This window comes from Oculina patagonica, chromosome 8, assembly GCF_052425735.1.
Source record: "Oculina patagonica isolate OP01 chromosome 8, crgOcupat, whole genome shotgun sequence".
Taxonomy (NCBI): Eukaryota; Metazoa; Cnidaria; class Anthozoa; order Scleractinia; family Oculinidae; genus Oculina; species Oculina patagonica.
The window spans coordinates 3,288,939-3,310,729 of NC_135765.1; the positions used below are offsets into that span (position 1 = coordinate 3,288,939).

The 21,791-nt window shown below is 38.2% G+C and overlaps 1 protein-coding gene and 1 long non-coding RNA gene across 4 annotated transcripts; one reads left to right on the plus strand and one right to left on the minus strand.

Annotated features, from left to right (window-relative positions):
* Nucleotides 1–1,906: 1,906 nt before the first annotated feature.
* On the minus strand, nucleotides 1,907–3,405 carry LOC144662483 (uncharacterized). The gene is made up of 3 exons (XR_013572459.1): nucleotides 2,903–3,405; nucleotides 2,740–2,821; nucleotides 1,907–2,472 (listed from the first exon to the last, which is right to left on the minus strand). It is a non-coding gene; the product is annotated as an uncharacterized LOC144662483 (long non-coding RNA).
* On the plus strand, nucleotides 2,325–18,568 carry LOC144662481 (steroid hormone receptor ERR2-like). Of its 3 annotated transcripts, none has more exons than XM_078523293.1 (4): nucleotides 2,325–2,439; nucleotides 13,548–14,002; nucleotides 16,244–16,864; nucleotides 17,885–18,568. In XM_078523293.1, exons 2-4 carry the CDS (start codon nucleotides 13,552–13,554, stop codon nucleotides 18,118–18,120), a joined length of 1,308 nt encoding a protein of 435 aa, XP_078379419.1. In that variant the 5' UTR covers nucleotides 2,325–2,439; nucleotides 13,548–13,551; the 3' UTR covers nucleotides 18,121–18,568. The 3 variants fall into 3 exon arrangements, with proteins under 3 accessions (XP_078379419.1, XP_078379420.1, XP_078379421.1); XM_078523294.1 differs by lacking the exon at nucleotides 2,325–2,439 and adding an exon at nucleotides 9,653–9,808; XM_078523295.1 differs by lacking the exon at nucleotides 2,325–2,439 and adding an exon at nucleotides 13,105–13,129.
* The last annotated feature ends 3,223 nt before the right edge of the window (nucleotides 18,569–21,791 follow it).

Here is a 21,791-nt window from a genome sequence, read left to right on the forward strand (position 1 = left end):
CCGTTTATCCACCGAATAACTTGGGTTAAACGCAAAAACTCTCCGCTCATTACACGAACCTACGTATTGCGGTGTTTTGTAAACTTTTTGGTGATGTTTTGTTTGGGGGGAGATAGTTTTTCTCAAAGGATTAATAAAACTTAGAGAAATACGAAATATGGAAGATTTAATGTGATGTTGAAAATAGAATTTGAAGTTAAAAGTTAGTGGACAGACGTCCCCCTGACAATCTGGGGTGTTCTTGCTTGGGAGACAACTGTCTAGTGGTGTTCCAATTTTTTGTTTTATCTCTTCTTAGCTCTTAAAATTTCACTTAAATTCACTTTTACCCCTTAAGAAATTTGCACATGTCCTCGCCATAGACTACTTATCGCAATGTTATGAGATTGGAATTTGAAATAGCTAACAAAAATGTAGGCTGCTATGTAGGCTGCTACGCTGTGGTCACGAAAGCTCTTCAATAACGGCAATATAAAGAAACTGTTAAAAATAGACGCAACCCAATATCAAAAATTGAAGGTGGAAGACTACTTATGGACCCTTATGCACTCCTTCAGTTGAATTGTGATATTTCCGCTTTCATTCTAATGTTAAAAACTGGATGGTCTTATCTACAGGCTATACGTACGCAACTTAAGTAGATGTGAAAAGAAATGTTTAAAAAAAAATTCAGGTTCGAATAGGATTCGAACCCATGACCTCTGCGATACCAGTAAAGTGATCTATCAACTGAGCTATCAAGCCTCCTGGGAGCTGGTCACTTTGTGGGTTCGCAAACCCGCATTATCGTATCTGTCTCGGGTGTGTTTTTTGGAAGTCTATGGTAACAAGAAATCCACAATCCTCAGAGGCAGTACAGACGCAGGCGTCGGAGACTTAAACTATAGTTTCCACAAGTTTATTAGTTTAAATTCTCGCAACTTGCTTACTGCAAACTCCAGCCGAGTTTAAAAAAATGCCTCGTTTCTATAAGTATAGATGTAAGTCTATAAGCCGGTTCGTGGTAAGCAAGTTAAGAGAATTTAACTAAAGTAGTGAAAACTATATAGCGGTTCAATAGTTAATAACCTACTTTGTGCAAAAATCACGTTGACTCGGCTCATGACTAATAGGAATAGACAGGAATAGAATCTTTGACTCATAAAACAAGTAGGCTGTTCCAGGCGTTCTGGACGAGGTTACTAACTGAACAACTGGAACAGGCTCTAAAACAGGGGACCTTGGAAACAAAAAAGTGTTTACGTAAACAGAAAAAAAATATCGTTCCAAAAATAAGCCCTGGGATTATTTTTGTACAAAGGCTTTTGTTTGGTTGGCTTACTGTATCGAAAGGTGTTTTACGTTTCAAAAAAGGCCAGGCTTATATTTCAGTGGAAGGGACTAAGGGCCTGAAAAACTTTCGGAGCACAAAAGAACTGACATAAACCTAACGTCGTGAAACACATAAAAAAAATTACAGTCACCAGATGAATAGGTGATGAACAGGCCGGGGGAATCTGAAAATATAAAAACAGTAGGGAACTTTGCTGTAGTCGGAAGAATTTTTCTGTTTTTTTAACAAAGAGCTAAAACTTAATAGGCTAAATAAAAGCCCATGGGATTATCAGTATTCGGAAAAGCCTCTTATTGAAAGGATTGGGGGTCTTAGATCTGGGGACTTATTTTAGGGGGGGTATATCTTTTTGGGTCACGGGAAGGGGCAGGGGAGGGGGCGGGGAAGAGCAGCTTATTATTGAAATTTCACGGTATGTTTTATGTAAAGTTAAAGAAAATAAAAGAATTTTTAAGAGAACCGAATCGGCAGCCGTGGAAACGCATGTGTATTTATAAAACACACTACACTCATCAGCAACATTTTACGTGAAAAATACACCACTTGTGTTGAGATAACTCTAGGGTAACAGTTTTCAATTTTTAAATAGAATTTAAGAATTGGTAAATAATTTCAACTAGTAACATACTACACGCTGTGTGACAGGTTAATTGTATGACTAGCCGTACGCGTATTTACCCACCGGCGTGGGTGGATGTACGGCAACGCCCTTCGTTCCACGCCGAACTCGGCTCCAAAAGCTTTCACGTGATAAAAACGTGTAGCCTTTTTCCTTCTTCTTGAGGTCACTCACAGCGTCGATGTGATTAATATACATCACAAAAAGTTGCTTAAAAGTTCCTCCGATGTTGTAAAATTTAATACATTATAAATGGCCATTTTATTTGTTGTTTTGTTTTCGTTCACGGGCCACTGAGCAATACGCGGGTGATCCCGCAACCTTGGCCTTCGAACAATTGTCACGTGACTGCTCAGTCCTCCTCGTTCCACTTCGATCGTTCGTGTTCGCAGCTCATGTTCGCGAAAGGTGTTTGTTGTTGTGTTCAGTCTTTGAATATAAGTGGAAGGATTGCTGTCATTTCTGCCTCAGTGTCTCCTTGAAAGAGGTAAGGAACTTTGTTCTTTTGTTTTCTGGCAAGCTGGAAGAGTGATGGATGTAAACGTTTAATAGATCAAGCGAAAATTATGTAAGAAACTTCCATCGTCCAGGCACGCACACATCAAAACATGTGTACTGTATTGCATCGATCTTTCAAGTGTTGTCCATTTCGCTACAGTTTTTTTAAAACCCTTTCTTTTTGTTCGAACTCCTAAAGCCGATAATAGTACCATGATAAACTCGTTTAATAGTGAACTGTGGTAGCTACCTTCAGCTGTAAGTCTTATGTTGAAATTTTAAAATTTACCTGTTTGCGTGAATGTTCAGGCTTATCCTTTCAGCTGACATGCGACTTTATGTGCAAGATTGATCGAAGATCTTTTGTCATCCTGAAAAAAAAAAAACGTTTGACAATCGAAATGCGTACGTGATGTTTCGGTTGATCAGATGTTCTAAATGATCAAACAGACCTATTGCTCGACCATTCTTGTTTGATGTCGTGCCTTCGAAATCAAATGAATGCATGCTATTGAGCTAAAAACAGAAATATCACAGTGCAGATCGCCCGCGATAATCTTCTTGAGCTTGAATCCTAAGCTTATATTTGAGATAGACGAGACAAAGATCTTCTGTCATGGGAAAACGAGACCAGGGCATATTTTTTTCCCAAATATATTATAAGAAAAGTTCGCGACTAAACTATCACGGCGGGCGCATTGTAAGTCTTATATTCCATCTAATATCAGTTCTTGTGTGATATTTTATTTCATTCTTTGTTGTTTTTTACATGTAATTATACAAATTTGAGCGCTTGCATTTTCAATTTCAACTCTTTCGATCATTTTTGAAGGGAAATTTTTTCTTGTGTTGCCATTTACAGAGGACAGGAAATTGCTATATGCGTGACTAATTATTATTGTCTTTTCGCTATTATGACATGTAATATGTTGCTCAAACAAAGCAAAAATGGATTATTTTATTGATTATTATTAGAACAACCAGACACGTTGTAATTATTATAATGTGTGTGGTTGCCCTGGTGTTCTTATTCTTGTGTTCGTGTCTCTTGTGGTATTTAATTGGTTTAGCACCTCTACTGCAAATACATTAGTGGCAGCAACTTCAAAAACACAACCAAACACAACCCGATCAGTGACCTGTAAAAAAGTGAACACGAAAAAATTAATGCGACTGTCTACATGTATATTTTTTTCATATTAAATTGAAGAATGACAAGCAAGAAGTGCCACAATGCTTTGTGAACTGGGCTAGCACTGTGAAGTTAGTGAAATATGGCTGTCGTTTGTATTTGTCAGCTATTTTTCTTCCTAATGTTATCTCAGCAAAGCAAACCTGATCTTATTAATGACATGACTGTTCCTTCAGAATCTGGAGTGAACAGATGTGTAATTTAAAGAAATGTTTTTACTTTAATGCAAGCATTTAAAGATTAATTCAATGGCATATCCATTAAGCTGTCATTTTCAAACTACTAAACTTGAGAGTTTTGAGATGCAGCACATGGCATACATTACAAAGCTGGAGAATTACTTCACGTCCACGTGTAATGCTTATATTTAACTCACGGACTCACTATTGTATAAACATATTTATTTATGATATGAAACAGTTAGAAGTATGTGTCTAATATACACACTTATAGCTTGAGTCAGAAGTCACATAAAAGCAAGGCCTAAGGGCTACAAATTAAAATATGGCGCTCGCCTTTCCTACCAAATCAGCCACCAAATCGTAGAATCGTTTGTTCTTGTCAGCAAACTTAATTAAGAGCAGAAAAGGTGCCACACATTTGTTTTGTAAAAGACGAGTATGTTTATTTTTTATGTTTTTTTTATGAAACTCTGCAATGTTGCGGCATAATGTTCTAATATTGACTGACAGTTTGCTCCTTGCAACTTACAACTTTCAATTCAAATTTTTTTGAGCAAGTTGCCAAGTTACAGTTTTCAGTTTCTTTGAAACAGAGGTGGTATAACCTCGTTTTATACAGCAAAATGAAAACCGGACCTTGGCAACTTGCTCGAGTAAATTTGAATTGAAAGTTGCAAGTTTACATGATCAAACTGGCAATCAATATTGTAACATTATGCCGCAACATTACAGATGTTCCATCAAAAGAACATCTGGTTTGACTGTAACAATCTTTTATTAGGAAGCTCTATACTTAAAGGGGTTTAAATAGAGGTCCAAAAACAAGAAAAAAAAAAAAATAAAAAAAAAAAAAAAAAAAAATAAAAAAATAAGAGAAAAGGAAAACTTATACTGAACTTATTATAGTAACATTGTGGGTGGACCTAGAATAACTAGAGCACTTTGTGAATACTATTTAGTGAAACAAAAAGTAACAAGTTCACTTTGATTATGAATTAAATGTTCATATCATTTTCCTTTGAAAGCTTTACCCTGTCGGTCTCATGACATAAGTCCTGTTGTGTCCACTGAAATCTTGTGGGAACGACTGATGGCAGAAATAATTATTATATCCTTTTTAACACGGAAAATAGCAAATCCATGACAGAGTTCTGGGGATTAGGCCCAATCTTACTCTGTTAGTCACTCTATCACTTCATTCCTGTTAGACATTTTGTTATCGCTGCTGCGTAGGCGGGAGGGGAAGGGGAGAGGAAGGCGAGGAAAAAATGGCAAGGGGTAGCTGAACGCCTGGAACAGGCTATCTGCTGACTAGTGCATAACCCTTCCCATATATTATGCATCAGTTGGGAGTAGCCATCCAACATGGCATTTTGATTTCGAAATTGAAACTCTCACCCAGCCAAAAAAAAGTGAACAGTAGAATTGTTCATTTAAATGATAACTAAAACCTCAACATAAAATATTTTGAGATGGAAAGGTAAATGCTGCCTTTTGTTAAACTCATCACCAATAGGTGAGCTTGGGGAAGGTGCCTAGTATGTAAGTTTGTGGTGGTTCCAGGCAAAATACGAACCTCGAGCAGGGCACGCAGGTATCCATAGCATGGAACCCTGAGAGCAGCAACACCCACCAGGCACTGTCACACTGAAAAGATCAGTGGAGATAAACTGCTTACCAACCCTAACATGACTTACCAGATCCACCAATGAGGGTGGGAGGGCAAGGGAGCAAACTGCAGCAAAAAAGCTGTTCCATTGCTTGAAACAACTGTATGACCTTTCATAGCTGGAATGCACAACACATGGCTCTACCTGTCATTTCGCAACGCATGGTCCCACGTTTGCTGCTGACCAGCATTGGCTCGCTTTTAACTTAGCCCTAAATTACTTTTAGCCACATTTAAACTTGCCAATAGATTGCTTGCCTTCCAGTTAGCAGGAGCCTACAAGCTGATTCAGTTGTGGCGTGATCGACGTTTGTGTACCAGGCGTCAGCTACACTGTAGAGTCCCTCATTGGCCATAAACATCATGATACAAAGGTTGTCTGGCTAGGTTGTACTTTTCTATGCCGCATGATCAACGCATGATTCGGATGATTCGCGTGATTCGGTAAATGTGACCACTCAATTCACTTAAATCCAGAATTTCACCTGGATCTCCAGTGGTAGCTTCAGTTCTTGTCTTCTTGGCGCAGAGTCTACTTTTGGTTGTTCCCAGGCATCTCACTTCATATCAGGGGAGAATGGTTTTGTGGCATGTGGGCTTCTTCCCAAATCTCCCAATCAATAGCCTCTAAAGAGCTGTTCCTGTTTGTCATTGTAGATCAAATTCACCTACATTGTAGATCTCCAGTGTACTTTTCTTTTTCTTTTTTTTTTTTTTCGTTTTTTTTTTTTTGTGGCTTAATTTTTCTGTAGCTCATGTCGGGGCTCTCAATTTCGCTAGATGTCACATTCTTTTCACGCTTAAGGCATGAGGAATTGATAGTAGGTGTCGGATGACATGAGATCAAAGTTTTAGATCTGCAGGCATGTGAGTTGGCAGGTATATGATGTGAGAGGGGATGCAGTAACCAGAAGTTTTACTAACCTGAAAGAGCTCAAAATTCACACCCATCTTATTGTGCTATTCTGTTTTTGTTGTGTCATTTGTTTCACATACCGTATTTATTTGATCAAGCCCCCAACCTCGAATAAGCCCCCCCTACCCCTCACCCCCCCAAAGAACTTACAGAGAGGGTTTGCTGATTGATCTTAGTTAAAAAGGGATTGAAAGGTGACTGTAAAGTACTACTAAGAGACTTCCCTGAGTTTTCTTAGTATACTTTCAATGAACAGTAAAAATTCTGCTTTTGGTACATCTTCACATTTTGTTATTATTTATTGTTTTGTTGCAAAATAAACTTATTGCTTGCTGAAAATGGTGAAAATTTAATAACCCCACAGCCTGGAATAAGTGCCCCCTCTCAAGGTCCAAAAATTTAATTAGCACCAATAGGAGTGGGCACTTAATCAAATACCAGAGATTCCAACCCATTGAGATGAAAAAAGGGGATTTTTTTTTGTGGTTGGGGGGGGGGGGCGTGTCTCCAAAATTTTTTTAAATTTTTTTTTTTTTGATATAAAAAAAAAAAAATATAAAAAAAAAAAAAAAAAAAAATATAAAAAAACAAAAAAAAGCCCCCAGGGAGAGGGAAGAGAAAAAAAAAAAAAAAAAATAAAAAAAAAAAAAAAAAAAAAAAAAAAAAAGAAAAAAAAAAAAAAAAAAAAAAAAAAAAAAAAAAAAAAAAAAAAGGGGGGAAATACATACGGTAGCTTTTGACCAACTAAAAGGCAATCCTAAGAAAGCTGTGCAGATAATTGGAGATAACAGTAAATTTAAATTCAACAGTAGATCAGCATGTTTTAAGAGTCAGTTTGAAAGCATACTGTAAAGCAATAACAATAATTTTCATCATGAACTTAAGAAAGTACAGTGTAGAAAAAGATACATGTATCTCACAAAAACAAAACAAAAAACAGTTCTTCCAAATGCACAAGCACATATATGTTCCTGAAAAATCCTGAAATAAATCTGCCAGTGTGGAAACAGTGCATGTTTTGACATAAATGTCATGTTCACTTTGAAAAAATTTTTCTCCTCTTTTTTTTTCCCACTGTGCCTATTTATCAGAAACTTTTAGCACTTGATTGTCAAACAAATCTCTCACAGCGTGGAAAAATTAAATCTCACTTTGCAAGCTGTTTGTTTTTAATTAAGTCCTTGGTTTGGTATACTAATGCTTTCTTAAAGGAAAGATCAAAAAATAAGAACCATAAAATGTAATATGCAAATTTTAGACAATTTGCTAAGATGTTTTTTTTCTTTTTTGTTTTTTTTTTTATATTTTTTTTTATTTTGTGTTTGTTATTTTTTTATTTTTTTTTTTTTGGTTTTTTTTTTTTTTTTTTTTTTTTTTTTTTTTTTTGGGAAAAAAATTTTTTTTTTTTTTAAATAAAAATAATTTTTTTTTTTTTATCTGACAGTGATTGATCAAATGTTCATGGGAAATGGCTGAAGCAGGAAAACTATTAAATGAAAGGAAGTTTTTAAAAATATCTTGTGGTGTACATGTAGTGTAATTTCCTAAAAGTTAAAGTCTTAAAGTTGTTTATGTTTTGTTTACTGATCTCATATGTCATGTCAGGTGAATTTGAAAGTTTCTTAAACTAAGATAAAAGTTACTGTACATTCAGAAAATTACTGCAAAGTCATTTTGTTCAAGTTTAAATAACCAGTATCCAAGCTTGGGAAACAGATAATTTTTACATGAATTATTCTCTTAGAAAAATAAGGCTTACAACCTCTGCTGTTGATCTTGTACCCAAAATTCATTGCAAGGACTAGCCATCAGACAATGGCAGAAATTACTGCAAAAAGTAATTCAGCATTTTATGTAAAACTGTATGCATTTCTTTTTTCAAGTTGAAATGGATTTCCCTATTGGAAAAAAGTAAAAAACACATCACGCACCCTTTTGTTTCTAAGCCCTCCAATTTATCAGTGAGACTCATCTGGTAATTGTCAGACAGTTTGCTGAAGGCTCTTTTTATCATCATTTCCCCCATTATTAACTTTGACATTATTAATTTTGTAGAAAGTTTTTGCTTTTGTGAATTTGCTGTCTAAGTTATTTACTGTATTGTAGAGTAAATGATAAAAATTAACGATATTCAATGTTGGATCACTAGTAAAATGTACTATTTATGTAGATCAGTGCATTTAAATCTGTAGACTTTATGGTCTCTAATTGTAAACAGAAATTTCAAAAAAAGCTCTTTGACTTCATATGCCATTAATCCTTGGGTACTTCACTATCTCCGTTCTCAATACATCACTGTCAGCTTCACAAGGCATATTAGCTTGATAATTTTTTTTATTATGCAAGATAAAGAAGCTCGTTTATTATGTTTTTATTGAAATGTGACAGTGATTGATCGTATGTTCTTAGGAAATAGCCACAATGCAGTAACAATTTAAATGAGAGGAAATCCATGGAGCTCACCTGTAGAATAATTAGATTATTCACACTGCCATATTTTTATATCTCGCTGTGTAGTGCGATTTCTTAAAAAGTTGTTTACATTCAGTTCTGTTGCAATGATGACAGATGTAGCAATATATACATTTGGACCTTTTCTGAAACTACAGTAACTGTATTATTTAGTTTCTTTAGTTTGAAGCCATTTTTTTTTTTCAAGTTAGAATTGTATAATTTTTTGATAGAAATTGGATCAAAATGTTTGTTTTCTGCTGCTAAACTGTTCACGCATAATCTGTCTCATTTCTAACAGGACAGAATGATTACGGGGACATAACAATGCTTATTTGCCAGCCTTTTCTTGTCCAACCAAACTAAATTTCTTCCCGCTGCGTTTTAACATGTGAAAATGTCTAATATAACTTCACTTTTCTAACATTGATTCTATTTCTTTTATCAGACTAAATATTCTGGCATCTTAAATTTTTTCCACTTTTATTCTGAGATTAATCAGTGCAAAATTTATTCATAAATTTTCTTGGACCACATGTTTTTGACATCCCTGCTGTCATGAATTCTTTTGTGTCTTCAATTGTAAAGCTTGTTTCCTGCCGAGCATTTGTTCTAAGGGTTAAATCAAAACAATCTCTTTCCTTTAAAGCAGTTTGATGCAACCAATAGTGTTTCACGCTTCCTTTGTTATGGAATAACTTTCAATCTCATCCAAGCATATAAGCACAGTGGGGTATTAAAGAGCTTTTCAACCACAGGTTTTCTTGGATTCCCAGTGTGTTTAGGATAGTCGGAACAAGGATAAATAATGCATTACTGACAACCCCTTTCAGAACTGTAAACTTTACCTTGGACTTGGAGACGGAAACTGTATAAGACCTAAAGATATAAGTGGAAGAAAAGCTCTGAAAGCCGTAGAAGGCTACAGTCCTATTCTTGCAATCTTTGGTAAGAATGCTGACTTGGTTTATAGTTTGTTGTTTTCTTTGCTGATTTTCAAATGCAAGGTGGCTGAAACACCCAGACAACTGTGTGTTTCGCTCAATGCAAAGCATGGTTGCTGCGTTGCTGCTGCATTATATTTTCTGCATTCTTTTGTGGTACATATTTGCCTCTTCTAGTCAACACAAACAATCCCTAACCTCAATATTCTTTCTGTAATATTGAGAACATTGTTTTGTCACATTTAACAATAAGAAATCAAGTAATTTTTTCACACTGTATTGCCCTCAGAAAATGTCTACATTGTACATGTAGTTTGTTTTAAATTCATTATTTTTGGTGATAATAACATTGATTCATGAATAGAACGTTTAAGAAGGTAGATCTTCAAATTTTTTTCAAAGCACATTTAAATAGATTATTTCAAAGTGCAATATTGAATTTATTTTCCAGTAGTATATGTACCTGCACAGGTATGTGACTGGAGAACTGTTAAGTTCAGATATTATCACTGGCATGATCTTTGTAATTCTTATTGCATACCAGTATGTAGTACATGTGACTATATACAGCATACCTTTCCGTATCTTTGATTCTGTTGTTCATTTCTACTTGCAAATAATTATTTTTGTACATATCACAACTACATGTCATACTAACCTGTATAACGTTTTTGCATGCTACATGCTAAGAAATGATAGGAAAGTGTTCTGTAAACAACAATGTTAGCTTGTTACCTTGAAACAAAATGATACATTGGGCTTGTTCCTGTAGCAGTATACATCATGTAAACAAATGTTGACATTAGCCTCGCAGACATTGTGGTTTGTATAATGGTCAACTTGTTGTAACAGACATGATTTTAGTCAAAATGATGGCATGGGCTATAAGGTCAATCTGCAATGTTACCATGGAGGTAGACTTCAAGCTTATGTCATTCAGTGTATAAGAGAAAAACTTTGAAATCAGATCAACATAAGGTTATATGAATTCTATTAATTCCACTTTTTGAAACTTGTTATTCAAAATGCCATGTACAGATATACATGTATGACCATTCTTATCACTTTTTAAGAAACATAAATGTTATTAGGAAATTTGGTGGACAATTTTGAAGCTTACGAGTTATTTAGCTCAATAGAGTATATTAAGTGATTCAGGAGTGCTTTTATTGAGACTTTAATTAAAAACCTTTGAGAAGATGTTTTTCGATACAATTATTTCCCACAAACAAAAGGCAAATCGGCCATGCATAACTACCCTTGGCCTTCAGCTAACGTGATAAATTGAAATTTTGGTCAGTACATTTTAAAAATTTCTTTGATTTGAGCAGTTGTCTTGAAAAGACCTTGAATCTAACCAGAATCCTTGAGGAGCATGCATATTAAGCTTTTAATTTGTCTCATTTCTGTGGCATTGATTTCATGTCACTGTGTCTTCAAGATGTTCCGAAAGGGAATAACAATGAAGTAATGATTCAAAATATACTGTCTAGTGGGTGTGTTGCCCATGGCTTTTATATCATACATGGTTTGTTTTAGGCCGAACAGCAGATATTTCTGATTTCAAGCTTGGATATTTTGGGGGTAATTCAACTTGTGTAGTATTTACTAAAACAATTTATTCACCTCAGTGTCAGTGAATGTGGTGGATATTTACCTTGTCACTTCGCGGCTCAGTAAATATCCACCACTATTCACCTCCATTTCGATAAATAATTGTTAAATATGCTTGGGCAGGGAGAGGCCATGTGAGAATAACAAAGTTTTTAGTGTTTAAAGAAACTGTTGTGTTATGTCGGCAGGCAAGTGAAACACTAAGTTGATGATTGACTGGAAGTTGATAAAGGTAAATGAACCGCTGTAGCAAATATTGAATAGCCAAATTCGCTATGGTAGTTTATTTACCTTTATCAACTTATCAACTACATGTGAGAGAAAATTGTCTTGGGTCAAGGTATTATTGACCATGTAAAATCTTCAGCAAGGGAGGCCCAATGGTTAGTGCGCCAGACTCTGGATCGACCCAGCCGGGTTCAAGCCCTGGCCTGGGTCACTGTGTTGTGTTTTTCGGCAACACACTTTATTCTGATAGTGCCTTTCTCCACCCAGGTGTATAAATGTGTACTGGCAAATTTAATGCTGGGGGTAACCCTGCAATGGACTAGCATCCCATCCAGAAGGAAGTAGAAATACTCCTAGTTGCTTTATTTTTTTTAATGCTACGAAAACCAGGATGTGCTTTAGCAGCATGGGGCACTTTGATATAAGTAGACGTTTACGACCCCTATTACTTAAGCCAACCCAGAGCCGATATCACTAGTTTATATAACATGATTGCTGTGACCTGTCCATGTACTGTATGTATTTGTAGTAAGATGCATGCTAAACTGTGTTAAACTCTTTCGATGAATTTGCAAGTCACAAAGATGCATAGGATTGCTGTCACCAGTGGAAAAGGGGAGAGGGTGCTCAGGAGGAAAAAGGGCAACCTCATCAACCTCATTCCCAGGGCTTTTCCCTTCTTTGTAAGGGACGGGTGGGAAAAGGCCCCCTTTGCCTGCCTGTCCCCCATGAAAAAGGGAAAAGCCCTGGGAACAAGGTTGAAAGAAAGGGGGGAGGGGATGAAGGCAGCAGTGGTGCAACATTAACAACCTATCATTGTAAATTCTTTTTACACCTCAGTCCCTGTTGAGGACCACCCTCCCCCAACACCTCAGCTCCCCTAGGTTGCTTTGTGCACCGATAGGTCATAAAGTATATTTTTTGTGACTTACCTTGACTTGCTATCAGGTGCATGTGACGTCACTTCCGGTATACAACACAATGTGTCACTCCTTCAAAAACTGCTAAAATCCTCAAATGCAAATTATTCAAGATCAGTTTAGAGATAAGTTTAACAACCCAACGGCGGGGACAGCGACTAAAGCTAGGCTGACGTGGTAAAGATTTGGTCCTTTACTATTGTTATGCATGGGAGATGTTTATAGCGAAGTTTCTGTCCAAAAGGATGCCTTTCAAGCCTCTTTTCAGTCTTAATACCTGCTTAGCTTTTACTTTATTTGTAATGCTCTTCACCAACAAGACTTCAAAGCAACTTAATAATTGTCTTTTTCACCTTATTTTTCCGCTCAGTTTCGTGTGCAGTAAAAAGCGGAACTTTTTCGTCTAAGGCCCTCAGGATTCTGAAGATTGTGTTCCGTAGAAAGTTATCTTGCGTGTGTACTAATTTCTGCAGGTGGCAAAAGATAATTTATCTCGCAAATTGTGATTTACAGTAATTCGCAGTAAAGGCAAAGGAGCTAGCGACTGTTCTTTTCAAAAAGAGGTAGTTTAACGTTAGTGCTGCTTATATTGCGTGAATTTTTTGTTTAATGTTTAATACGCACTGTGTACACAATATGTTGTAGTTTTGAAATATTTGTTTTTGTTTCGATTTTTGTTATGTCTCTAGCAATATACTTATTCATTTTTTGGCAGTCGCGTAGTGAAACAAGATTTTGCCATGGCTCTAAGTCGCTTACGTACAATTTTGTTTTGCTGTGTGCACGCGCCTGGACGCCTGAACTATTATTTAATTTTTGAAATATACACTTAAGATATTGCTCGCTTTTTGTCACCTGTGTTGAGAGTGTGTCTTTAAATAGAGGCTGTGTTTGACGGTTGCATAAAGTTTACATACATCAGTGATATTTCCGTGATTATTCTCACGCAAGGTAAAACGAAGTCTTTTGTCTCATTTCCAGATTCATGGAGGGCCGTTCTGGCTCGTTGGATCCAAGTTCGAGCGACTTGGCCGATGTGTTTATGGATTTCAGTCTGTCAAAAGCCGAGCCAGACGAACGCGACAAAGAAGGTTACATCTCCTGCGAATTCAAGCGCAAATCTTCGAGTAGTTCGACGTCCTCCGTGGTAACGGATTCTCCTAAAACTCGTGTGTCTGTGGATAGTGAGGAAGATGATAGCTCAGTAACAAGTGGAGGTGGCACCGAATGCGTTGTTTGCAGCGATAAAGCGACGGGTTACCATTATGGAGTGTTTACGTGTGAGGGATGTAAAGGGTTCTTCAAGCGTACGGTACAAAAGCAGTTAGAGTACACATGTAAAGGCGACGGTAACTGCGAAGTTAATCAAATCAACAGGAACCGTTGCCAATACTGCCGCTTTCAGAAATGTGTGGCGAAAGGAATGCTGAAAGAAGGTACGCGTCTTTAATGATAAATTAACACTTAAAAGGCAGTTCCTCTAACAGTTCTTTAGACTTAACTCTTAAAACATTTTAGCGGGAAGAAAACGGGTGGCGTGAAATGCGGCTAGCGAGGCTAATTCACTTTGAAGTGGACTGGTTTATGGTTTTTTTCTTTTTTTTCTTTTTTTCTCTGTGTAACCCGAGGGATATAACAGTCTCTTAGTGTATTTGCCTGTTTGAAGTCTCGTCTGTGCAGTAGAACTGCTGGGGATCTAAACAACCGCCATGGCAGTTCCTTAGTTAATTGCACTGCGGTTGTGGGGGTCAAAATAGTGGTTTAATTATTTTTATTTTTTTTTATCCCCTTTTTATGCAACGCGGAAGTTTAAAAGTTATATACAGAGAATCAGCTAACCTTATTTGCTAGTCGTATTTGTTGTAAATGTTGACTACATTTTTCAACCTTGAAGGAATTACGGTATGTCAAATTTTATTAAGTAAACTCCTTTTTGCGAGTTTACAAAATTTCCTTAATAAATTGACACTTATCTTCAAATGTGGTTTATTTAAGATAGCAAAATAGTAGAGCTTTAAAAATAAACAAGAAACAAGGTTGTTTAAGGCGGAGACGATTAAGACGGAACATGCTCGAAAGAAGCTGACAAATATGGCTAAATTTTCAAAATGCACCATTCGTGAGTCCTGACGTGGCACCCGTGAAAACTTGTCAGGAACGTTTTTTTTTGTTATCTGATGCCTTCATGGCAGTACTGTCAGTTTTGAAAAGTCTTTCCATCATTATTGGTTACTTAGTAACGCTTGGCGGTATTTCCTGCAACTTGTCGAGGAATAATTATCCGTATTTTTTGGTCCAGTGGAGGTCTGGCGTGAAGATGTATGTTGTATAATCCCATTGGTCCATGTATGTATACCAATTATATTCTTTTTCTTCGAAACATTGAGCAATGCGAGGCACTATGATAGTCGAATTATGCCATCGTTTGGAAAGCAAATTTTATGTTTGAAATTCGATCCTTCAAGTAGTATAAATTGGTGCTAAATTGGTGCATTTACTAGAAAAACTGTGCAGTTAAAACAACAACAAGTTTTTCGATATACCGTAAAATTCCGGTTATAAGCCCCGCAGTGGGCTTATACAACTTCGTAAGGGTTTTTGGGTGGGCTTACAAGTTGAAGGGCTTATATCCGGGAGGGCTTTATAAGCGGAATAAAAAAAAACGTTTCGAAACGAGCCACAAGAGTGTTGATCGAAATACGTTTTTAGGTTTAAACGCATTAAAAAACAACAATTAGCCCTGTTCAGTACTGTCATTTGGCAGAGGGGGGCTTATATCGGGGGGGGGGGGCCACACGGAGAGTTCAGGAGATGGGCCATAAGCGGGGAGGGGGCTTATAACCGGAATTTTAGGGTATCGATTTTCACAAAATGATAGAACCATTACGGGCCGAATATTTTGATTCTTTTTGGCGAAGAGCCTCAGTAAATTTGCCTTACTGGTCCGCTCTCACCCCTCCCAAGCCCCTGTGTGCCTGTGGATGAAGAAAGATCATTGAACCCAGAGAGGTAGACTTCTGACCTTATTACCTCATAGCTTTGAGAAGATCGTACTCCCGGGAAGACATGGGCACCACTCTCTTTATACATTCACCCCTACCCACATCGATTGCTTGTTTACTGCATGACTTGCCACATCATTGCCCATATCTATGAGAGAATCACACCCCCTGGGGAAAGACACTATAATCGATCTCGTCACCCATTCACCCCCGCGCCCATCAGTTGCCCGCTTACCATCTTACCCCCTCAGATTTCATCGACCCATAACTGTGTTAGTTTCATTATTCTATAGCTGTAAGGGAGGATCGTACACCAGGGGAAGACGTTAGCATTGCTCCCTGCGTTTATTCACCCCACCCTCCCCCCATTAATTTCCTGTTTATTATCTTTACAATCCAATTGCGTTATTCTATAGCTGCGAGAGAGGATCGTATCCACGGGGGAAGACACCGACATTGTTTCCTGCATTTGTTCACCTTACACCCTCATCCCCGTTAATCCCCTGTTTATCAACTTGACCATCAGATTTCGTTATTCTATAGCTGTGAGAGAGGATCTTTCTCCCTTTGGGAAGACACCGGCATTGTTCCCTGCGTTTATTCCCCCCTCCCCACCCCACACCCCGATAAATTCCCTGTTTATCAGCCTGACCACCCGATTTCGTTATTTTATAGCTGTGAGGGAGGATCGTACCCCCGGAGGAAGACACCGGCATCGCTCTCTACAGGATCATCGTCCCAAAAAGCAACGGGCTCGAGACGAGGCCACAAACGGAACAACAAACGGGTTTGATCGTATCGAAGGCAGCGCCCCACAGAATCAGGCGGAACCCGCGTCTCCTCAGGAAGACTACATGTCGTTTATAGAAAAGATCCGAGAGCGAGTCACGGATATTCCGCATATTCCGGGACACACTGTTGAAAAAGACGGTGGTTCAAAGGAAAAAGACGTTAGCAAGTTGATGGAGTTGGCTTATCAAGAGCTGTACCAGATCATTCAATGGGCCAAGGATGTCCCTGGATTCAAGGAGATCGATTTGGAAGACCAAGTGTGCCTTCTGAAAGCGTGCTTTATGGATCTGAACGTGTTCCGTCTAGCGTACAGGTCTGTGCCCTGTGATCCAATGTCGCTAAGATTCAGCAAGGAATTGTTCTGCGAGAAACATGAAGTTGTGGCGTTCGGTTGGTCAGAAGACTTGGTGGACACCACGCTGGAGTTTACCGACAAGCTGCGCAGTTTAAATCTGGATACCAGCGAGTTTGCTTGTTTATCAGCCCTTGTTCTTCTTTGTCCAGGTTTGTGGCCTCTTTGAGTTTTCTTTTCGGAACAAGATGATAGAACATAACAGTAGAATCCCGATTTCTGGAATCCTCAGTTTCTCGAAACTTCTCATTTCTCTATTTATCCATTTTGATTATTTTTGACCGCTTACGCCGTCAGGATCAGTTTGGATCAGGATCAGGGTATTTCCCGTTTTAACTAATTTACTGATCTAGGTCTTCAAAAGATTTAGTACCACTCATCGGTTTGTCGCTGTGATACTGCCTATTTTTATAATATCGATTTCTCTAACCAGTTCTTGTTTCCCTTGGATAGTACTTCTTTGTAATTTAACCCCCGATTTCTCGAAGTAATTTTTCGTTTCCCCTAGAGGTTCTAGAAATCGTGATTCTACTGTATGATGAAACTGAAGTTGTAAACACTGTGTAGGGCAAATATTCGAGTAACAATTCCGAGAGTTTTTTAAATATGCACTAAATTTGCTTGAAAACAAAGAGAAGGAAAGGAAAGGTAAGAAAAGGAAAAAAAAGATAATCCATTCGTTTCGAGGCCACTGAGCCTCGAATCGTCTGTTTTTGTGGCGGTTCCTTCCTATTATTCGACGCTTATCTCCGGTTTGCCGGGGGGATTTTACTCTCCCAGGTAGGATGCTAATCCAAAACAGGTCTCCGCCCCCCCCCCCCCCCGCCTTCAGTATTTTGTCACGCTGCCCGAGAATTTGCGGATATCATTTATACTTCTTAATGTTTGCCCCAAGACGATTGCAACCGAGACGGTTTGACGATGACATAAATTCCGTGAAAATTTTTCGAAATAACTACAAACTTGGAGACGCTTAGTGGTACCAAAACCCGTGTAGGTACGAAGAGCAACCCTGTCAGTACTGTATAGCGAACGAGTGTAGGGGGGGGGGGGGGGGGGGGGGAAGCCCTACAAGTTAAGTGGTTGGGCAGTTACTTACATTGTAACAGCCAATGCTAAACTGACACAGTCAAGACAATCAATTGAGATATGAATTCATCGTGTTTCCACAGATACGCCCGAGCTCAAAGACAAAGAAAAAGTCACACGCCTACAAACAAAAGTCAACAGCCACTTGCGTGACTATGCCACGTCACGTTGCCCACAGAAAGTTAACCGTCTTGGCAAGCTGCTCCTCTGCCTTCCAACTCTTCGCATGTACAGCGAGAAAGCAATGGAAAACTATGTCACGCTTGAGTTCTTCGGAAAGTTGGATATGCCGCCTTTGGTGGCTGAGCTTCTGGAATGAGTTCATCGTGACGGGGCGTGACTTTAAGTCACGCAACAGTGTTGTGATTTAGGAAAATGTGCATTGCACGACAAGAGATTCTTCCAATCTTGATGAAAACAAACACTGTTGGGTTTTTAGACGTTCTACTAACGTGATAAATTTCATATTTGACAAGTTCTTTGAGGATATGCTCATTTTAAGGTTTGTATTCATTAACAGTAAATCTAAAGGCGCACTATAAAAGGGGGCTTATTGAGGAAGCCAACGGAAGGACCAAAAACACATCCCAAACGATGAGGTGCCTATAATATCGATATTTATGAGTGTCCATAAAGTGGGACTCAACTGTAGGAAAAATAAATATTTCAAAGATCAAGTTGTTCAAATCCGATCAGAAATAAGAAAGAGTATTTTTTTTTTCACTTTTTAAAAATAATTCGTTGGCAAGAAGTAAGATCACCATTTGGTAGAAAAAGATTGGGCTATCGGGAAATCCAAGGAATTTTAACTCACTGGCAACTTATTGAAGCTAACGTGGAAACATTTTAAGTAATTTTGCATGTGTTATTGAATAAGGTAAGTTTCCTAAGAGTTGTGTTAAAGTTGTTTTGATTGTCAGTGAAGCTGAATGTTTCTTGCAGCAGAACAAGAGCTTATAGAAGCTGGAACGTACATTTTGAAGACTTGAATATCAGTCAGGTGCAACTTTGTTCTTAGGCATTCTTCTCCATTCTTGGGCGAGCGCGAGGAACAGTGGAGGGCCTGGGAACGGGTTTGGTGACGTCATAACTTTTCGTACCTAATCCATTACAACTAAGTGGGGAGGGAAGGCCTGGGTACTAGGCGGATTCAGGTGTTGTTCAGGGCAGAACTGAAAGGGGGCTGAGTTGTATTTGTTTATAGTGCGCCTTTGTGCTTAAGTTGAATTTCTCCCCTCATTTATCGGTGATTATAAGCAAAACCAACCCCGGAGCCAGTAAAAACTGAAAGACCGTGCCTGCCCTTTAGAAACATTTTGGTAGTGTTATCTGATTGTTATTCCGTTAATGGGTAGATTTTTTAAACTTTGACAAGCCATCCGAGTGCTCTCGGTATTTTGATAAATGCCGCATTAGGGCACGTTCGGAAAAAGTCGTAAGTCGTCGGTAGTGCACGGTGAAACTCGCGGGGTCTGGCGTTAAATATTTTTTTCTTTGCGTGCTTATTTTTTTTTTCAAGTTTTTAAACCGTGACTTGAGTGGAAGAGAAAGCCTTCAAAAGGCAGCAACGACTACTTGTCGTTTGAACAGGTCGTTAAAAAGTATTTTTCCAGTGACAAGCATTGCAAGGTTGCCGATCGTTTTGATTAAGTTTTGACAACTTTGAAGTCATTCTCTTGGTTTTCCTTTTCTCGCGCTGTGAAAATGTGCTGTAAGTGAAGGTGTATTTTACAGCACGCACGTCAAACGCCCGTGCAATTTATGGCATGTATTTACTCTGTTCTCCCGTCTCGCAGACTAATAACATCGTTTTCAATTGGCTTTACCTATCGACTGGAGCGATTGTGCGATATACTCAAATTATGCCTCCATCGCAGTTCGAAACGTTTCGCCGAAAATGGTATTTAAAAACAATAGTTGTCCCTCGGTGTTAAATGCTTAAAAGTTGTCAAATCTTAATTCAAAAACCTTAGCTAGCAGAAAGGTAATATTGTCGGCCTCTCAAAAGAGTTGTAACAAATATATCATGATAGTTTGTGAAGTAATTTATCCGTAGTTTGATACCGTTTGGTGTTAAGGGAACAGAACCCTTGTCCTATCTAACCGGACGCCATTTTGGATGATGTATATAGCACTTACCCTGGCTACCAAAGGTTTTAATTGGCGCTTTCGCGGACTTGTCGGCGTACGGGCCAACGCCTCTTGGACCAGAACCACAAAGTAGGATTGAAATGTCTGGACCCAGAGATTGAGGGGCCTGGTTCTTCAGCAAGAAAACCCAAATTATACTACTTTTACATGTTTATGCAAGTCTATAACGTCCCTTGCGGAAAGAAGGACATCGATTGCCCCTAGTTCGGGTTGCATCCAATATGGCGCCCGTCCTGAAATGTACGTTTATCTTAAAAGAAGAGATATGATCTAAAAGAGTTTTTATCATTATGAACTTATTCTTAGCGGAATCATAATTTGTCGGGAGAGTTATAGAGTAGCCACGAGAGTTTAATAAATATAGAAAAAATAGTGTTAGATCCTCTCGGTTTAGTTGCGTGAGATAAAAAGTAAAGGCGGTAGTTTATAAAACCAGCGCCATATGTGCTGCGCCGTACACAATCACTTATAATTAGAGTAATTACGACAAAAAGCCAACATATTGGCTGTTTAATGTGTTGAGAAACAGGAGCCATTTGTCGCAAATCCTCGCTCGTGAAAACATCTCTAGAGTTTCCGTGTCTTTAATATTAACCAATCAGGAACCTGGACGAGCACTGCACGAGGTTGACGAGGAGAGTCCTTTGGGATACGTTATGTTGCTTAGAAACACCTCCGACCGCAAAAACTGCGGGCTCAGGCGATCCTCACAGACGGAAAAGGCTTCCTGTTTCTCCGAGTGAGATGTATGTAGATAAAAGTAGTATTTGCCTATTTCGGTTAAGACGTTAAACGCTCAAACCTTGCAGCCTCGTTCCTAGGGAGAAGAAGACCTTGGAATCGAGGCTGCAAACTTATTTGTTAGTTGAAACAGGCAATAAAATATTGTTAAAAAAAAGAGTTTAAGGGTGACGGCAAGAGCTGATTGAAACACCAGGGTGAGACAATACAGTGATACATACATACAGTGGCTGTGGTGGCTATTAAAATGACACAATTCGAACGTCTGGTTACTTTAATTCTATTGCTTAAAGGTTAAACATTTTAGGTTAAAACCGGTGATTTAATACGTAAGGCTAAATGGCTGAATTTGCAGGTACGAGGTATCTCATTTACAGTCTTGAATTTTGGGACTAAAAGGATAAAAATTCTTAGTGATTCTTAAATTTATTGGCCAGAATTGTAGCCACAACAATTAAATATCCAACGTCTCTCGTATCCTTGTCCTCATGCGGTGATTTGATCGTTTTTGCCGTTATTCGCCAGTATAAATAAAACTAAGTACAACTTAGGAAAAAAGTCTGAGTTTGTTGAGGTTGTAAGAAATAATAAAGACAAGTGATTTTATCGTTATTTTTATGATGTCAGTGACTTAATGACCCAGTGTACTTCATACTCTGTTTTACCAACAAATCGTTGGCTTCCGAAAGCAGCAGCCGACTATCAAACTAGGTACCGCTTCAGCAACTTTATGCGGGAAACGCCCACGCCATACGGTAAAAGGTATTGGGGTATTTTATCTGAACCTAACTCATTCCCAGGGTCTTTCAGGCGTTGAAATTCAAGATGGCGGCCAGATCGAAGAAAGATTGTCCCCGCGCGTTTTGAGATACAATTTCTGACAGCAAAATACTTAAATACTATTTAAGTATTTTGCTGAATAGGGCGATTTTTTTCCTGCTTGAAATATCGCTTATTAAACGATTTTGCTTGAATGGGGTACTAGCGATGAAATATTGTTCCCTCACTGACGAGTCACTGTACCATTTTAGAAATGTAAAGAATTAAAATTGCAGATTTGAAACCTGATAAACAAACACCGCAATTTGTTTATTGCAC

What these genes read in the sequence shown, in the direction of transcription:
- LOC144662481 (XM_078523293.1), top strand. Translation starts at nt 13,552, where the DNA reads ATGGAGGGCCGTTCTGGCTCGTTGGATCCAAGTTCGAGCGACTTGGCC. An exon ending in GAAAGGAATGCTGAAAGAAG is followed by an intron (nt 14,003 to 16,243) that starts GTACGCGTCTTT and finishes GTTATTTTATAG; the next exon opens with CTGTGAGGGAGGATCGTACC. An exon ending in CCTTGTTCTTCTTTGTCCAG is followed by an intron (nt 16,865 to 17,884) that starts GTTTGTGGCCTC and finishes GTGTTTCCACAG; the next exon opens with ATACGCCCGAGCTCAAAGAC.